The sequence below is a fragment of the Manis pentadactyla genome, chromosome 12 (genome assembly GCF_030020395.1).
Source record: "Manis pentadactyla isolate mManPen7 chromosome 12, mManPen7.hap1, whole genome shotgun sequence".
Taxonomy (NCBI): Eukaryota; Metazoa; Chordata; class Mammalia; order Pholidota; family Manidae; genus Manis; species Manis pentadactyla.
This window is the reverse complement of record NC_080030.1, coordinates 30,631,650-30,651,446: the sequence shown is the minus strand read 5'-3', so window position 1 is coordinate 30,651,446 and position 19,797 is coordinate 30,631,650. Positions and strand designations below refer to the sequence as shown.

The window sequence follows — 19,797 nt, the reverse complement described above, 5'->3', positions numbered from 1 at the left end:
GCTTCATACCTACTATGTGCCCTCAGACAAGTTCACACAAGGTTTCGGGAGGTGCTCATGGGCATGAGGAGAGGGCCTGGCACACTGCATTCATTCCACTCACCCCACCTTCTCCCTGGAAAGACATCCTCCGAGTGAGACGGACAGGGGCAGCCTGTACATTATACAGGAGGCTGCCACGCAGAGAGAAGCCTGGGTTTGCTTTGAATTAAGCTCCATGATAACAATCCTTTATATAGAAGTGTCTACAAGCCAATTAAAAAAAATCTACTCATTCAAACAGGAATAAGCTTCCTCTTTCCCTGAAACCAAATGGAGCACTGTGGGCCTCCCCCAGGTCACAGCTCAGTCCTGACCTAACTGCTCGTGTCCCACCTCCTTCTTAGGGGGCCTGCCTGCCTCCCGCCGCCACCGTCCTGCTTTCTGAGACTCCTCCCAGATCCACGGCGTCATGGAACGCTGTGACAGCTTCTCCCTTTCCTCTCCTCTTGGCATTTCATAGCGAACAACAAACCAAACCCCACCGGCGTGTGGCTCTTTGTATTTTCCAAAAGTGTCCTTGGCATTTTTTCCAGGCCAGAGACTCCTCCAGAACCTTGCTCTGCTCCGGCGGCATATGAGGCCCCTCCTGCCTATGAACCTGCATGGGACAGCTGACCCCCTGCCAGGCAAAGGCCACACAAGGGACACTGGGTGGCTTCTGGGCCCCATGGCCCCCGTGGCCTTCTCTCTCAGCCTTATGGTGCTCGTGGTGAGGAGGCCGGCCGTGGGCTGTGGGGCAGCGCCAGTCAGCCCAGAGTCGCACATGGAAAGTCCCACTTTGAAAGGCCCACCTGGAAGGGAACTTTCGGAGCCGGCAGCCACCACCAGCCGCTGACTCGAGCACCGACCTCGGATGCCTCCTGCTGAGGCCCCGACACCATGAGGCGGCTGAGTCAGCCTGCTGTGGCCTGTCCCTACCGGTGACCCACAGAACCAGTGGGTGTGATAAATGGTTGTGCACACCACAGAGTTTGGGGTTCCTTGTTCCACAGCCTGAGCAACTGGAACAAGTTTTATCAGTAGAGGGAAGCAACCCAGGGTACAAGGATGGAAGCAAGAATTCTCTGAGAGCAACTGGCTTGTGCATTTCACTGGAACAGTGTAAGAAGTTTAACATAGTTATGAAATACAGTTTAGTTCTTAAAAAGGCAACCCTCATAAATGAAAGCAAAGTGGAAGAAATGGATGTAACTGCGTATTGGGTAGTTGCTTCACCACAGGGAGAGTTACTTCACGTAACTTTAAAACACAGGGACTTGAAATAATGCACATGACCTAATGTGGCCTTAGTGGGACGCATCTGAAGGCAAAGGTGCTGCAAAGCCCCTCAACTGCTTCCAGGTTCCTCCTCTTAGTAAGTAAATACACAGGACTGTTACTGTGGAACCAAATACACAAAGTACACAGACCAAGTAAGGACTGATGGGAACGCTACCCGGGATGTTTTAAGTATGAGAGAAAGACAATGCAGAAACAAAATTAAAGAAATTAACAATGAAAAGTTCTGTCATGCTAACTAAGTCTGGATGGTAAATATCCATATGAACCCATGATATATTTTCTGTAAAAAGAAAAAACAAGACCAGCCAAAGAGAAAGTATTATTGCTGAGCTCTATCAGAGCAGTGAGTGACCAGCTCAGCTCCATGCCAGGACTGTGGTCTCTAATGTGAATTTTCACTTCAAGGAACCAGGGCTCCTGGGGAAATGGCTGCCTCCAGGCTGGAGAAGGAAACGCTCAAGGGGATCCTGGGATGAACACGTGTCCCATCAGAAAGGACGGTGGCTGTGCAACCCTTCTGGGGCCACGTCAGGCCCCAGAACTGGACTTGAGGGGCTCCAAACAGCAAAATGGAATGGTTTTTTGAGCAGCAAACAGAGTAACTGCAATGGGTTGAAACATACCAAATATGTTGAAATCCATGAATGCTTAGTGATACCCAACCCCTCTCCCCCAGCCCCGCATGCACATACATGTGCAAACGCACACACACACACACACCCTCATCAGTCACCCTTAGGGACTGCAAAGGAGCCAGCTCATGACTGAATACTGAGGAATACCGAGTAAGCATCACTCGACTATTCTTCCCTTCCTATAGGGAGGACACCTCAGGTTGATCAAATACTTGATGAGCAAAGTTCTCCTCTGTAGAATTTCAGCTGAAGAATGAAGGGTAAGAGTATTACAATATTACCATTTTGCCTCCCAAAGTAAAATGACAAGTCTGAGTGATAATCATCGACAAAAGCTAAACTGCTGGAGGAGCAAGAAGGAAACCTAGCAGGGACGGATCGGCCTGCAGACACCTGTCGTGATCACGGCTGGCATCAGAGGGAGACAGCCTGACCTGCTGGTCTGGTCTGCGCCAACAGCGTGCACCCTGGCTTAATGATACCCGCTGAGTTTCTGTGTATTTTGCTTTTGGGCTGTTTGGTGCTATAGCTTCAGGTTTTCTTTAAAAATTTTCCCTTTTATCGTTAAAACATGTTTCTTTTTGTATTGAAATATGTTTTCCTCAGATTCCATGTCAGTTAATATCGACGTTGCTCCTCCTGCCGTATTTTGGTAGCAGGAATCCTGGGTTCTTTCCGTGAAGATTTGTTTTCGGAAACCAGAGTCTTGCGCTTATTGCCACAGGGTTAGACACAGGCCTGTCCAGTGGATGGAACTAGAAATCAGTTTGGTTTGTCCACGTGTTTGGTTTCTGTTTGTTTTAAAGAAAATACACCATGAATTCATGCTGATGTTTCTGATTCAAATTTAGGTTGAAAGGTCTTTCATATTTTGTGATTTTTTTTTCTTATTTTGATATATCTTTGCATCTCCCTTAACTCTCAAGCATTTATGTGGCCACAGATTTAAAAAGGGACTCTAGCCTAAATGCTACCTTGCTCCTTCTTTAAAACATATGTAGTCATTAATTTGCCCTTTGCCTTGGGGCTGATTTGGGCCTGGGAAGCTAATTAAAGCATGACATGGTTTACCTGCACCAGATTAAGCTAATGACTCATGACTTGTCTTAACTAGCTTACAGTAAACAGATTCATCACTATCTTAAGAAGCTGTGTGGGGGAGTCACTGCTCATCATTAATACCAACCCTCTGTACATGTCTTCATGTTGTAAGTACATCAAAAGCAGCAGGGAAAAAAAGTTAAACATGGTCTCCTGGGGGAGAGTGAAGCCTTCCCACTAGACCAGCAGTGGGAGGGGAGCCCAGCAGCGCACCCAGGAGAAAGGCAGCCATGGCGCGTGGGCCCAGAAGACCAGAGGCCATGCTTTCTCCCCATCAGTGCTGAGCTGTTCCCACTGAAGTGCTAGCATTTCACTTTAGCATCCCTGCTGGGAGCTGCTGCTTCCACTGTGCTTCAGATCCCACCCACTGAAAATGTGCAGCCTGGGCCTACAGTTAATAACACGGGGCTGTATGTGTGGAAGTTGCTAAGAGGGTAGATCTCCAAAGTCCTCATCACAAGAAAAGAAATTACAATTATGCTTGTGGATGGATGTTCACTAGACTTATTCTGGTGGTCACTTCATAATACATACAAATATGGAATCATTATGTCGTACCTGAAATTAATATAATGTTATATGTCCATTATACCTCAATGAAAATGAAATCCTATCCATTCATCAAAACACAGCTCATGTTTCATCTTTTTCTTGAAATTTGACCTCCTCCATCTAACCTCTCCAGTTCCTTATCTGAACTCTAATTTCTCTGCAGGCAGAAGCCACTGAAAATATGCTCTGAGATACTGATCTCACCACTCTTTAACTCATAATTATAAGCTCTGGACAGAGCTGTGTCTTATAATTCTTGCAGGTCACTGCTGTGCTGTGGCTAGGCAGGTGTGCAAAAGGCACTTGCTAATTGACTGTTTTAGTCCAGTTTATCCACTCAGCCAAAAGCAGATATCTTATATGCCTTTATATGCCTAAAACATTCCAACTTACACTTATAAAACAATTTCTGGATTAGAAAGCAGTTTCCTTAAATTATCGTATTTAGTTCTAACAACACTGTAGGTGGACAGAGCAGGTGTGTATGCCCACGTCTGAGGACCAAGCAGTTCAGCAGGTGTTGAAGGAGGCAGCTTGTCAGTGGGTGAGCCCTGGGTCCCGAATCCACATAGACTCTTCTTCCTCTTACCCCATAGTAGTTGTAGAGAAGATTTGAGAAATGTTACTTAAAACTTGGAAATAATGCAAAAAGATACTTATAGGTCCTCCCAATGTCATCCTAGACACCCTTTTCACAGGCCACCCAGCAGTTACTTTATTCTCAAACTTTTGGGTCTCAAAATCCCTGATGCCCTTAAAATGAGGATTCCAGAGAACTTTTATTTAAATGTGTTATAGTTAACTCACTGAATATTTATCTCATTGAAAATTAAAACCAAGAACATTTAAAATTTTTATTGATTTATAAATAATAAGCCCATTATATATTAACATAAATAGCCTATTTTTAAAAATAAAATTACTGCATTTTCTAAAACAAAAATGATTTAATAAGAAGATGGCATTGTTTTTACCTTTTTGCACATCTCCTTAATGTCTGGTTTAATGGGAGAAAAATCAGATGATTATAGTTGCTGCTCCTGGGTTCAGTCTGTTGTAACAGGTTGCTTGGTTAAAGTTTATAAAGAAAATCCAGCTCCTCAAAGATACATAGTTGGAAATGGGAGAGAGAATTTTTATAGTCTTTAAGATTCAAAAACAAAACTCTAAAATTTGTAAAAGATTAGCTGCAATGTAGAATCTGAAATTGTATCAATGAGCTTTTTGTACTCTGTTACCTTAGAATCCATTGCTCTGTTTGGAATTTGGAGTGATCTTTTGTCCACATGTACTAGCCCGAATAATGGCCCTGAAAGGCACCTGCACCTATTTCTGTGAACCTGGGCATATCCCATCTTCTGTGGCAAAAGTGATGTTTGCCAATGTGACTGTTAGGGACATGGAGAGGGAGATGAACAAGAAAAGAGAGAGATGCAACATGAAAAGGACTCAGCCCACTATTGCTGGCTTTGAAGATGGAAGGATTTCACCAGACAAGGAATGCGGGAGCCTCGAGAGGCTGGAAGATGCAGGGGAGCAGACTGTTCCCTGGCACCTCCAGAAAGGAATGCAGCCCGTGCGACATCTTGATCTTAGCCCAGGGAGACCCATATCTCTCTTTGGACCTACAGAACTGCAAGAACAGGTCGTGTTGTGTAAGCCACTGTGTCGTGGTGGTTTGGCACAGCAGCACTGTTACCTACACTGTGTAGGGCGGCAGCATCATGCACCTGTCATTCAGAAAGTGATGGTTCACTGAGTCATATGCAGATTTCCCCAATGTTGGCATGTTTCATTGTGCAATAGCAAAGAATCTTCATTAATATCACACTGACCTTATCAGAAAACCCCTTAAATATTAGTAAGTTTTCAAGTACCCATGGCAGATACCAGCTTTCCAAAATTTTCACTTGAAAACTCCAACTTTATAATTGGCAACAAATATTGTCATTTGTTTTCCTTGAAGCAACAAGCTTTTTCAAGTAAAAACAGCCTTGTGGCTGGCCTCTCAGCCCCAGGGCAGTGTAGGGGATAGCACACCATTCCCTCAGCCCAACGCCCCCTAATACCACCCACTTTCTCTGGGCATTAGAAAGCTGGCAGCATCAAGTCTAATGAAGGTACTACTCTGTACATCTTCACCAGGACTTTAGTATTGAACTGCCTTTTCTCAAAATTCATTTTACTTTAAATTTAAATCTATTTCCTAAATAGCTTTTTTATGTAACTAAACATGATATATTAAATAGATGAGTATTGAATGAAGGTGACCCTCAGGGTCAGGGCTCATTCCCAGCATGGTTGACACCTTGGGCCAGATGATCCCTCGGATGGGGGGGGTGTCCTGTGTCCCGCAGGACGCTGAGCAGTATTGCGGCTTCTCCCCCCACATGCTAGGAGCACCTCCAGGTGAGAGCGAAATCTCTAGATCCTCTCTCTGGCTTCTGAAGCTCCTGGCACCTCCCTCTGACCCAGTTTAGGAAGCCAGCCAGCCATGGCTGGTGTCTGACTGCCCCCTGGCAGGGGCCTCCAAGGGTCACTCTCACACTTTTAAAACAGTTTTCAAAGCCTGAGAATGTGTTTGTAAGTTGACATCTACATATTTTTATTGTGAGTTCAAATAATTATAACGAATATATTTTCTGGAGTATGGTATATTGTAGACTTGGTTTAAATGTATTCTATTCAAAGCCTTTAACCTGAAAAGAACTTCTTAAATTTGTGGAGAATGTCAGCCACAAACCTAACCTAGACCTTGGGACTCAAACGCACCGGTGAACTCAGGCTCGCTCCTGATGAGGAAAGCAGTCTTACCTTCCTAAACCATGTAAGCCCAGAGGCACTCACTGGGCTCACTCACGAGGCAGAAGGGGAATCCCTCCTCTCCAGATTCCTTTTGAGGAAGCACAGTAGTAGGGAGAGGAATCCTTGGAAAGTGGGTGTGAGGAAAGCAGTCTCCCACCTCTGCCCCCCTTGCTAAACCTTTGTATCCCCAAGGGTGCACGTAAACTCTGGGCAACCAAACCCGGAGCGGGGACAGTGGCTTTGCTTCTAAGGGCTCCCTGAGGATGCCTTCACATGGTTTATGTTATCAGCTTTCTTATTTCTTTTTTTTTTTTTTAAGAGTGTTTCATCCTTTATTTTCAAGGAAAGTCTACATTTTATGAAAACAAGCATTTGTTATATCATTGATGACAGAGCTCACATAGCAAACATTTCACCATTTTAATCACATATTGGATGATCTAGAATCAAAATAGTCTAAACAGGCTTATGTCTTTCACTGCTTCATGACAATCACGTTACCATATTTTAGTGAAACACTCTATCTAGCTTTAAGGTTTCCTTTTGAGTAAAAATGAGACCTAATAATTTTTAACCAAAAATGTATATATGCTATTGCTTGTAATAGGATCCGTAAACACTGTACTAAGACTTAGCATTTAGACATGAAACATGTCTAAAACCTCTGAAGAATACTCTAGAAATAAGCAAGACATCTATAATGCTTTAATCTTTCCAGGTAACACCATTTATATCAGTAACTGCAACGCTGTAACTTTCAGCATTTCACATAACTAGTCAGGATATATATTTCTTTAAGGGTGGGAGTAAGAACAGAAGGACAAGAGATACAAGTGTCAGGTTTCACAGTTCTGTTAAAAGCTCAAAAATCAAAACTATTGTCTTCTCTTTATCAAAACTGTGCCACAAACTTGAAGGCTGTTTCAGCTTTAATCCCATGACTCATCATCTACTGGATTGGGAGCTTGTAACGAAGAAAACCCTGTTGTGTTGAAAGTGCCCTTGCCCTGGTAATTCTTTCTAGTATCAACTGATGCAAACACATTTCCTCTTGTACTACCACTGGGGCTCGGAACGTGTACTACAGACAATTTCTTCCAACCATGCAGGAACATCCTGTTGAGCATCTGACAATACTTTCACCAGAGGCTGTGCCAAATGGTTACCTGATTCAGGATCAAAAAAGGAAATAGCTCTGCCAGTATTTCCACAACGACCAGTACGCCCAATTTGATGGACATACTCCTCAATGGTAGAAGGAAGATCAAAATTGATAACATGTTCAACATTTTCAATATCCAGCCCTCTGCCCGCTACTGAGGTAGCAACAAGAACCGGGCACTTTCCACAGCGAAAATCCCCTAGACTCTGCTCTCTTTCTCACTGCTGCCGGTCACCATGAATACTTGTTGTTGATATTTTCTCTTGACAAAGAAAACTGGCAATAAAATCTTCTCTTTTCTTAGTTTCAACAAAAACCATGTTCTTTCATCACCTGTGGTTAGTGGAATTCCAACAAGTTTCTCTCTTTTTGAGTACTGGCCAACTGGGAAAATGATCTGCTGAACTTCTCTACATGCTCCACCCACTTGTCCAACCACAACAAACAAGTAATTCCGCTTCAAAGACTTCCGAGCTAACCTCTGAATTTCTCCTGGAAATGTTGCACTAAACATAATGGTTTGATGCTGCTCCTTTGGTGGCTTTCCTGGGCAGGAAATTAACTTTATCATTTCTGGTCCAAAACCCATATCCAGCATACGATCAGCTTCATCCAAAACTAAGTATCTGACTTGTCCGAGACCAATCTTTTCTTTGCCTATGATATCCATCAGTCTCCCAGGAGTAGCACACAATATATTACAGCCTTGCACTATCCGACGGACTGAATGCCCTAACTGGGTTCCCCCATATATAGCAACAGCTCTTACACAAGTCCCAAAAGAAAATTTTCTGGCTTCCAAATAGATCTGCCTGATTAATTCTCGAGTTGGTGCTACAATAATACACTCGGGTTCCTGCAGCTCTTTAAAATGACTGGCAGTTATTCCAGCACTCATCATATGAGCCAAAATTGGCAAGAGAAACACCGCAGTCTTTCCAGGCCCTGTTTGCGCACAAGCTATCAAATCTCATCCTGCTAGGATAACAGGAATACTGTATTTCTGCACAGGAGTAAGCTTAGTATAACCAGCTTTAGCAATATTGTCATTCAGTGTCTGACAGAGATTAGCTTCTTTAAAAGTCAGAATTGGTGGTGGTGCATTGGGTCCGGATACCTCTACAAGAATACAATCGTATTTGCCAAAGTTTCTCCCTGGTTGATAATGTGCAAAGATGGAGTCCTCATCCTCAGGTGGAGGAGGTGGTATATAGGTTACTTTTGGTCCTTGTCGACTTGCTCTGCTACCTCTGCTTTGGTAAGTGTCACCTTGACCAGTGTCAGCAAAGAAATGTACTAGAATATCTGGACCAGCAATTTTTAAATAGCCCAGAACTCTCCAGAAAGCAGAACGATCAGCATCTTCAAATTCGTTATTTGAAAAGCCTCTGTTTCCAAAACTCTTTCCAACTCCAAAACCACCCATTGTGGATGTATTCTCTCTCTTATTAAACGTGCCAGCATCTGTTTCCCAAACTCCTCCCAGAGGCAAATCCCCTTCTCATGAAATGATCTCTTTGAGAAGGTCCATCATCCATTTCTGGTGATGAAGCTGGAGTCCTGTTAGAAGTGTCTCCATTTGCTCCAGAAGAATATGTATCCTTCTCAAATACAGGAACATGAGAATACATAGAAGATTTGATAATTTCTGCTTCCCGGTCTGCATCTCCCATTGTGGCTTCCAGTTCTCTCCGCGGCTTGTTCTCCGGCAACAGCTTTCTTATTTCTTTATGAAGTCATTTACTCATTTTATCAAGGGGTCCCTGGAATGAAAGGAGGGCTCAGGTTACAGTGGCAGCTGGCAGGGTGGCTGGGAACTGTGTCCGTACACAAATCGGAATGTCTGTTTGACAAGGGGAGTCGGCATATGGCTAATGGCTAGGCTCCCTGGGCTGGAGCACTCAGGTTCCAGTGCCAGAATGATGACCCTTCCCTTCATGCTCGGAAGCCCAGACATTGGGCTTTGGAAGAAAGTATTGACCTCCTTTGCAGCATTGACCATGGTGGGAAGCGCATAAGCCGAAGCCAGGAAGCAGGTTTGCGTTGGGTCAAGAACACTGCTGTTCCCCAAGTTTGCAGAGGTGGCTCATATTGCAGGCTGACAACTGGCTCATACCTGAGAAATCCTGAAGCAACTTATTAAAAAGGAGACTTTGAATGTGGCTCTGAGGAAAAACCGCTTGGCTGCGAGGGATGTTCACAGTTTGCATCCGCAGAGCACTTGGGGAGGCGAACAGGAGCTGCCTCTTGGGGAGGGTTTGGGAGCTTGTGCACCTGAAATCAGGGGCTGGCCCTGAGCTCTGATCGTGCTTCCTCCAGCTTGAGGCATCCCTGCGTGGAAATAATAAATAATGATTTACTGTTATTGAATATAATAAATAATGATTTACTGTTATTGAATATGAATCTGTGTATGTTGTCTCGAATCGTAAGCAGTGTGGTGAGGTGGAAAAGAGATTGACACTCCAGACTTGGGTTTGCTCCTTACCTGGTGTTCTGGAGCTGGTGCTTGGTCCAGGAGCTCAGCCCCTTGGTTGCAGCCTGCCGTGTGGGGCTCACCCATCTGTGGATATGAGCAAATGAAGCCACACATGGAAAAGCACTAAGCAAATGCCGGTCATAAGTGAAAGGTTGTCTCCATCATAGGCCCCCTCACTAAGGCCTATGCCCATATTGCCTGGCAGCTGCATCTGGGAGGTCTCTCCCAGTGCATCAGGTGAAACCTCAGCCTGGACAGAGGAGGGTTCTTGACTCTGAATGAGAAAGAATGAGCAGGTCAGCAGAGTGTAGGTAAGAAAGGAATTCATCAAAGTGAGAGTAGAAATGAATGGCAGCTGCCTTGCAGGCAGCCGAGGGCAGGAGAGTGCAGAGGGAGGGAGTCAGAGCTTGCTGAGCTTCCAGGCACAGGGAAGTCTCCCCCACCAGCTCCTGAAGCCAGGGTCACTTGGCATCCTGTGTCCGCTTGAATCTGCACAGTGTGGGGGCTAGCCCCTACCACCCCAGGATTTGGGGGAGCTGTGGAGCATGGGATGGAGTGAGATTATGTTCTGAGAAATTCCCAAAGGAGGGAGACGTCCAGGCAGGCTCCTGCAGCTGCAGATTCATCTGGATCACCTAGGCGATGGGAACTTGCAGTCCCAAATATGCGCTCTCAGCAGCCCCTCCTCGCTTATCAGGGGTAAAATCGAGACTTGGAAATAGAATGAAATAGCAAAAAGACAAAACGCAGTAAGTTGAGCAGTGAGAAAGCTTTATTTAAAAGTATGCACTTAAAGAAAAGAAAGTGTGGGTGTCCTCAGAGAGGAGACATGCTTAAAGGATGTGAATTCTGTCTTTTTAAGGCTTCCGAGAAGAGGAAAAGGGCGGGGTGGGGGATTGCTGGGTCTTCTGGTCTCATGATGTCTCTGTCTAGTGAAGGACACCATGTCCTCATCCACAGTCAATCCTCTAGATAATTCTGTAAGATAAACTTAACACAAACCATTTACTGATCCTGTTCTTCTCCAAGACAGTGGTTACCCTCAAGCAGTGGGAACATATCAGTTAAGACTGCCTGCTCTGCCTTCAGATAGGCTGTTGGCAGATTACTAAAGAGTATGTTAGGACTATTACTTCTCAACTCTGTTTTTTAAAATGGAACCTTTGCCTTAAGATGGGGTCCCTCCTGCTCTTATTATACTGTTTATAGCTCAGCATTTTTCATCATAGGCAAGAAAAGTTAATCATGATGTTTGTCCCATGTCCCTGCCTTACTTCATTGGGTGAGTTGGGCACACTGTCAATTCCATCCCAGAAATGCTCTGGGCTCTGTAGTCTCCTCTGCACGCTCAGGACCTTTTGGTTTCAAATATACAACATAGCGGTTCACCAGTTACCCATATTATTAAATCCTTACCCCATCTAGTGCAGTTACTATCTATCAATGCAGAAAGACATTACAGAATCATTGACTATATTTTCCATGCTGTACTACCATCCCCATGACCAACTTATATTGTGATCACAAATTATTGTCCCTTTTATCCCCCTCACCACTCCAACCCCCCCCCCCTTGGTAACCGCTAGTCACTTCTCAGAGGCTATGAGTCTACTGTTGTTTTGTTCCTTCTGGTAAAGGTAACTTTTATATGCACAGGGAAAACAAACAATTTGCTTGACTTGCTTTATTGTTGTGGTCTGGAATAGAACCATGTGTCCTTGAGGTAAACCTGGAGACATGCTCTCTCTGTGAGCTTGTGCACAGACACGGGTACCCACACTTGTGTACCTGTATGCTTTCTCTGTGTGTGCACATATACATGTACACACAGAGGTATACATGCACTCTCATGGTGAGCATGTGTGCATACACACATGTATGCACATGTTCTCTGGGAGCATATGCACATACATGCATGTATGTACAGGCTCTCTCTTGGTGAGTGCACGCAGACACACGTGTACAAGCTCTTTCTTGGTGGGTGTGTGCATACACACATACATGCATGTACATGCTGTTAGAACATGCCCATGAATGCATATTTATGCTGTGTGCATACACATGCAGGCAAGTACATGCTCTTTGTAAGTGCTGCACACATACGTGTGTGCACATTCGGTGAGAGCATGTAAACACACGTGTATGTACATGTTCACTCTCTGTGAGCACGTGCACATACACACGCCTGCATGTCTATAAAGCTCTCTCGGTGAGCACGTGCCCACATACACACATCCCTGTATATACTGTTTCACAGTGAGCGCGTGCACACACACGTACGTGCACGCACGTTTCGGGCTCACCTCAGAAAGCCGGGTCAGATATCTGGACTTCCTTCCGCTGCACGCGTGTACATTAGCATCCTGCAGGAGCAGCCCTGAAACATTTCCAGTGTCTGTCTCCAAGCGCGAGCCTCCCCGGCCCCGCCTTCCCGGGGCCTCTGTCCGGCTGGAAGAAGCGAGCCATCCACCGCCGTACGCGTCGTTCAGGGCCTGTCAGGCCCGCCCCTACACCGCCGCCCACCCCTCGCCCAGCCACTCCTCCAGCCGCGCTCCAAGATCCCGCCTCGGGCGACAGCAGCGCGTAGGTCCCAGGGACATGCCCGCCCAGGCCCCGCCCCCGGCGTGAGGCGGGCTGCGTGCCGGCGCCGGGGGCGTGGCCTGGAGCGCGTCGCCGCGCGCCGTGCGGAATCTGCGACGGCCGTTGGCCGTTGGCGCGGCTTGGCGGTTGTCTTGGAGAAGCAAGATGGCGGCGACAGCGGCTGCGGTGGCTCCTGAGGAGGACATGGAGCTGCGGGACCTGCTGGTGCAGACGCTGGAGAGCAGCGGGGTCCTGAACCGCGTCAAGGTGGGCGGGAGCGGCGGGGCCTGGCTGAGGAGCGGGCTGCGCTCGCGGGCCCGGTGCGGACGGCGGGCGTCGTGCTGCCGCTGGCGGGGCCGGGAGCCGGGGCCGGGCCCTGCACAGCCCTGCGGCCGCGGCGCGAGTGCGCTGCGCGAGGTGCGGGCCGGCCCTGCGAGGACCCGCGGCGCGGGCGGGAAAGCGGGGCCGACGCGGCGGGGAACGGGGAGCGGCAGGGGCGGCGCGGGGCCCGCGGCTCGGGCCCCCGGCCCGCACCTGTCTGCACCTGTCTGCATCTGCCCCGTACCTGCCCGCACCTGTCCACACCAGCCCGCACCTGCCCACACCTGCCCCGTACTTGCCCCGCACCTGTCCGCATCTGCCCCGTACCTGTCCGCACCTGCCGGCACCTGCCGCGGGCCCGCTCCTCCCCGTCCTCGGCCGCGGGGCGGCGGGGAGATGCCCCTGCGCTCACGCCGCATGGGCTCCTTGTCACGAAAGGTGTTTTGAAACCGGTTTTGTTTTTCTCCCCTTTTTAAAAACAAGGCTGAACTCCGAGCAGCTGTGTTTTTAGCGCTAGAGGAACAAGAAAAAGTAGAGGTATGAAATGTACAGATTTTAAAAAGACCATATTCATGTGTTGAACATCTCATTACTTAAAAGCCATTCTAAGATGCTACTGCGTGTGCTACTGTGTGTGACCAGGGATGATTTAAGCTTTAAGGATTTCATTTCATTACTATTGAGAGGCCATCAGAATTACTTTCCTTTTGTGTGTATCTTAGAATTTTGGAATCTAAAGTAAGTTAAGGTGCCACGGTAACTCAGAGACTATGTCTTAGGCATCACAGATCCCCTTTTGTAGAGGAAATCCGAAACACAAGGACATAGGAGTCATGGGAAACACAGCCCGGTGTCAGTACCTTGAGTCCGCTGCAGGATCCCTCAGAGCCTTCCATACACCGGCGTCCCCTTGGGGTTATAGGATGCACCTTCTCTCAAAACTATCCCACCGCCCAGTTATTTTTAAATCATGTGATCTTTCTTACTGTCAAGAGTCCAGCGACTTCTCTAAGTGTATTTAGTGTTTTCTTTCTACCCAAGTCCTACCGACATCCTGAGGAAATATCCTGAAAGTTGTCAACAAGATCCCTCTGTAATCGGGGTCTTCCCTTTCCTCGGTGACAAATCGGTCCCCTTCCCTCACTTCTTCAGACTTAGATGCCTGCTCCTCTTTAGCTTCATGAAGCACTTCAGTTCTTGGCACTTCTGTGTTTTTCTAGGCGTCAGTATTCTGGCTGCCTTTTGTTCTTGACTGACTGAACCCCGTGGTCCATATCTCAGAAACCCTAACTACCTTGTCTTCCAGTCATAGATGGTCCAGGAAGAACCATAATGGTCATTTAATTCTGCAGTTTAGCTTCCTTCCCTCGTTGTGTGTATGCAGGCACCGCTGCAGTTACCTACGCCGGGTTGCTGATGTCCCTAACTGGGGCGTGCCTACCCTACCTCAGCGAGGTCCTCAGCAGGCTGAGTTCTCCTCGTTAGTCAACAACTCCTGCTTAGCTTCACTTTAGCCTGCGACCTCACCTGTTTACTTCACTCTTGACAGCTGGTCTTTTCCATCACAGTGAAATAAGAAGCATCAGGTCCTAACTGTTTGTGCACGCCCCCCACCCCCCAATCTCTCATTTACCTCAGAAAAGGATGCCCTGTGTCTGTACTTACTGTACCTTTTTCCTTCCTACTTTAGCAGAGGAGGAGGTGACTCTTTGTTATCCCAGAATAGTCACTTTCTCTGGGTGCTGCCTTCCATACGCACTCAGCTTCTCAGTGGTGTGCTGTGTCTCTCGCCTCCCCCTTTCTGGTGGCTTTTCTCTTGAACATGGGAGCACATTTACATTTCTCAGGGAGAAAGCTGTTTTCCTTGACTCATTATTCTGCTTTTAATGCTCTTTTCCCTCCCGCAGCCACGTTTTGAAAGACTGTTTATGTCTTGGACTGCTCCTCATGCTCCAGGTACCTTTACTCCATTAACATCTTGTACTGTCACTGCATCTCAACTACTTCTTATGCAGAGGTCAAGCAGACCTTCCTACCCGAGTATGTGGAGTTCTTATCTGTCTTAGTTGCTCTTTGTGGTATCTAACACTCTTAATTCCTCTTTACTTTCTAAAAATCTTCCTTGACTTTTGGGGCCCTGTTCTGTTTCTTTGCTCCTTCTGACCACTCCCTGTCTCTTTAGCATGCTCTATTTCCTGAACACCTCACTGAAACCCTTGGAGCAGTACCCCAAGGTGCTCTTTCCACATTCTCTTCCTGGATGACCATAGCCACACCAGTTACCTCTTTGTCACACTGCCTATGAAGCTGACCTTATGGGGACTGTCACCCAAGCAAGAATCTGGAAGTTGCCTAGGCCTTAGTCTTTCCACTTGTCTGGTCATTTGCCAGTGTGTATGTCTGTCAGTTTTGCACCTGAGGTGTTTAAGGTTCTCTGCTGCCCCCTCGCCTATGCTTAGTCATTTCTGTTCAGATTACATCACCCCTTCCTTCTCTCCAGTTTTCTCTGCTGGTGTCCCTTACCATCTTACTCAAGTTCTTTCTTCACTTTGCTCCTATACTAGCTATTTATAATACACATCTGATCTTGTCCCTCCATTTTCCTTAAATATTTCAGTTGGCACACATCTTAAAATGCCCTAGCCAGTGTACCAAGGACCTTTTGATTGTTTTTCCCTCCTATCTTTTGTCATTTTTTTAAAAACAACTTTAGGTATAATTGACCTACAGTAAATTCAAGGTACATAAAATATATATTTGGATACATTTTAACATACTTGTGCAACTATGAAACAAGATAGTGAACATACCCGTGACCCTCAAAGTTTCCACAAACCCCTTCGTAACACCTCAACCCCAGGGAACCCGAGCATTTTTAAGAACTATACAGATGGAATGATACAGTGTATTCTTGGTTTTTTTGGTCTGGCTGTATTCATTGAGCATAATGCATTAGAGATTCACTCGTATTGTCATTTGTATCTGTAGTTCATTTTATTCCTGGGTGCTGTATCATATGGGTACACCACAGTTTATCACTTACCTGTTGGTAAACATTTCAGTTTCCAGTTTTCAGCTATTATGATTAAGACTGCTGTAAACATTCATGTACACGTACTTGCTTGGATCTGTGCTTTTTGTTCCCTTGAGAAAATACCTACAGGTGGGTTATGTGGTAGGGGTACCTTTAACTTTTTAAAGTATTACTAGACTGTTTTTCTGAAGTGATTGCACCATTTTACATTCCCAGTGTATGAGATTGCCTCTCTACTTTATAATTCATGTGATCTGTTTAAAGAAGCTTTTTCCAGTATTTTCTAGTATGTTTTCTGTATTTGCTCATATAAACATTTCATGACAAAAATTAGTTGGCCTATGTCCTACATAAAATCATCTCACATACTATTAATGAACTGGAAACTGCAAGCATATATAACCAAGTCCTGTTCATAATAAGTGTGCTGTGTAAAATGGTAGATATCTAAGATGACAAAATAGTGAATTTCATGTACTTGAAATAATGAAGTTTTTGTAAGTTTAATGTTATTTGACATGAGTATTTGAAGGTCTAGTTTCTAAAGCAGTTTAATAAGCAATTTATAAAACATTTAAAAATAAATACACACAAATCTCAATCTATAGTGTTGTCATATTAACTTTGAGATATTAAATAGTGCAAAGCAATTTCTGTAGTAATCGATAGTTGTGGAATGAGTTTAACCAGCATTTTATGACTAACAATATTTTACTTACATCTTTGCCAAAAAATTAAACTTTAATCCACATTTTGTAGTTGTTCTTAGAATTGAACACATGACACTTAACAATGTTCCTTTTTTTAACAGAACAAAACTCCTTTAGTCAATGAGAGCCTGAAAAAGTTTTTAAATACGAAAGATGGTAAGATGGTCTGCTTCTGCTTGGTTATTTTGTCTGAATTTCAAAGCTTGACTCCATTTAGGAGAAATCAGCAATTTCAGATAATTTTTTGAAGTTGGATTCTTATAGGTTCTCATTTCATTTAAAAATTTTATTGTACAACTGTTGAGTTGCTTTAAATATTATTTGTCATGGGAAATTGTTGGTTAAAACTAATTTACTGTAAGAAGCAGAACACTGTAATCCATTTATGAAATGTCATGTTGTCTTAGTAATAGTTCTAGACAGATGTTCCTAATGAAAAAATGAGGCACTGAGATTCATATTACTTAAATGTATTATTCAAAGGTAAATTTGTCATTAAAAAAAATTTAGAAACCTTTTCTCCCATTTGTTTACCTACTTCATAGTGTTGGTGAAGAGGCTTCAGGGGCCCTAAAGATTTGCTCACCTCCTCTCTCGCTGTTTGTAGGCCGGCTGGTGGCTAGTCTTGTTGCAGAATTTCTTCAGTTTTTCAATCTTGACTTCACCCTGGCTGTTTTTCAACCTGAGGCTAGCACGGTAAGAATAGTGGACTTTATCTCCTTTGAAGCCACCCTTGATATAAATGAGTTTATTTTAATATGAAAGTTAACAAAATTTGACAACCTAGAGTATCTTACATATGGATTATTTTTTTTTTTTCTTAGCTAGCCAACCTCTTAAAACAGATGCTTCGTATAACTTGGAAGGAATGTTTTGTAGAATTAATTTGTTATGATGTTAGACTATACCCCTTAATGGATACTTTGAATGTAGAGACTGGTGAAAAAATATGTAATTTTTAAAAGTGGACATTTCATTCATTAGAAAAACAACCTCTCTGAGTTTAGAGATGTTTTTATGTTCCAAAAATATTTTTCTTTAATCTCTGAAAATGGTTTTGCTATATTTTTGCACACTTATATCTTACTTGTTACAACTTATTTTTCCCTAGTTTCAAGGTCTCGAAGGTCGAGAAAACTTAGCCCGAGACTTAGGTATTATTGAAGCAGAAGGTACTGTGGGTGGACCCTTACTATTAGAAGTGATCAGACGGTGTCAGCAAAAAGACAAAGGGACAGCAAGTGGGGAGGTAAGTGCAATCCTATGCTGTGTTATCATTTTCTATTTTAATTATTGGCTACTTAGCATGGTAATACAGACCAGTCCATGCAAAATGAGTCAAGGTTACAATTAAAAGAGGCTGTTCCTTAAAAACAAAATGAAACACACTAAGACTGCATAAACATGTTCTAATGGAAATTGGAGGTAGAGTAGATCCGAGGCTGCTGCCGCCCCTGTTCTGCAGATTGACCCTCAGAATGTTGAGGTTCGGGGGCCAGGCTCTGTGGAACCAGTTCCAGCATTGCTGCTGACTAGCCGCTGGCCTTGGACACACTGCTGCCCTTGCTGTTCCCTTTGTGGAATGGGGAGAGTAGACCACCTCACAGGCCTTGTGAGGCTCACACTCACGAGTTAGTGCGTGTCAAGGACTGAGAGTGCTCAACTCATTGTTACTTGTTACTTTTATTGCTATTTTAAGCATTAAAAGGCTGAATTATATGGTAGTTGTTGATTTTTTTTAACAAAGACTCTTCTATACTAGACTTAAAACTAAGCTATTGATTTTGCTTAATTTCTAAACATTTTCAAAATTATGTTTTTTGACGATTTCCTTTCTTAGTCTTATTCTTTCTTTTTAGAAATCCTGCCAATGAGATGAGTGGTCTGATTTCTATTTATATACTTTGGGTTTATATAAAGTTACTGTTGCACAGACGTAGACCACATGGTAACCATTCCAGTTGTCTGGTTAAATGTGTGTAGTAAGAATGTAGAGGGTTTATGGGCTGCCATGTACTTCATTTGGCAAGTCTCAGAGTTTATTTTCTGTTAGAGTCTTTGAAAATCAGTAAATCTTGACTGAGTACCTAAGATTTGCCTCTGAGGCATAATAAATAGATTATTTCAATTAAAAGGTAAAATATAAGTAGGATTTTAGAAGTTGAAAGCTATGCAAGATAAATTATGCTCATATAGGAAATGGACATTTAAATGGTTGAGTACAGAGAGTAAATTACAGAATAAATTATAGAATAATCATGTAGTAAATTAGGTTCAAACATAGTCTGAACAATTATTTTTATTAAAAGGGGACAGTGGTTGTTTCATGCTTAAATTTTGTTAGGCTCAATCGTAGTGTGAGTGGGTGGAGAGGATTGGGAATGGTGTCCCAGAAGGATGTGGAAGCAGGGCCAGACCTGGGAGGGTGCATGCGTCCCCTGCGCAGAGAGCACGGCACCGCAGCTCGTGCCTTCCAGCGTCGCTCATTCGTAGGTCTGTAATTACTTACCAAGTTTCGTTGTGTGCTGACTGTATCATGGACATTGTGCTAGCTTCTCGTGAATAAAAAATACACAAGTCTAAAAAAGCCCAGACTGTTGGTTCCTGCTGTTTCATGAGCCCCTGCCTGTAGGTGGTGGTCACATCTCTTTGCTTCTGTGGTCCTTAGCCTCTCCCTTTATCTGCCCTTTGGTTTCCTCTCCTGGTGTGGTCTGGCTCATTCAGGGTGGGGTGGTCGCCCTCAGTCTCTGCTTTGCTCTCCTTGCTCAGCCAGGACTTACGGGGCTCACCCCAGCTCTGCCGCTCCTGCATGTGACCCTCTTGTTACTTACCTTCCATGTGCCTCACCTGTGAAACAAAGACAGTAGGAGTACCGCCCCATGGGGTTGCAGTGAGGACCAGAGGGGTGAATACACGTAAAGCTCTGCGAATGGAACCTAGCGTGGAGAGACCATGTGCATATTTTCTGTTAGCATTACTTTCTTATTTTCTTATCAGTACTCTTTGGGTGACTCCCTCCATCTCAGTCCATCCCTCTAGCTTGAGACCACAACTTCCAACTCTTCACAAAACATGCCCCTGGTTAACCCACTGGC

General features: G+C 44.7%; 2 protein-coding genes across 7 annotated transcripts in view; one reads left to right on the top strand and one right to left on the bottom strand.

The window, feature by feature from the left end:
- Window positions 1–1,960: 1,960 nt before the first annotated feature.
- On the bottom strand, window positions 1,961–12,488 carry LOC118932783 (probable ATP-dependent RNA helicase DDX4). The gene is given in 2 exon segments (XM_036926528.2): window positions 1,961–9,909; window positions 12,361–12,488. A coding segment is annotated over 1 exon segment (1,227 nt). The 5' UTR covers window positions 9,005–9,909; window positions 12,361–12,488; the 3' UTR covers window positions 1,961–7,777.
- Window positions 12,489–12,771: 283 nt separating this feature from the next.
- Window positions 12,772–19,797, top strand: part of CEP43 (centrosomal protein 43) — a 29,447-nt gene continuing 22,421 nt past the window's right edge. For 5 of the 6 annotated variants that reach the window (XR_005032871.2, XM_036926483.2, XM_036926482.2 and 2 more), the window contains exons 1-5: window positions 12,772–12,904; window positions 13,442–13,495; window positions 16,804–16,858; window positions 17,310–17,398; window positions 17,814–17,951. Coding sequence is in view for 5 of the 6 variants with exons in the window: in XM_036926483.2 (XP_036782378.2) it covers window positions 12,803–12,904; window positions 13,442–13,495; window positions 16,804–16,858; window positions 17,310–17,398; window positions 17,814–17,951 (438 nt within the window). In the remaining variant the exon portion in view is untranslated. Of the gene's footprint in view, window positions 12,905–13,441; window positions 13,496–14,865; window positions 14,915–16,803; window positions 16,859–17,309; window positions 17,399–17,813; window positions 17,952–19,797 lie in introns of those variants that run through there. The other variant, XM_057490286.1, reaches the window with a different exon arrangement.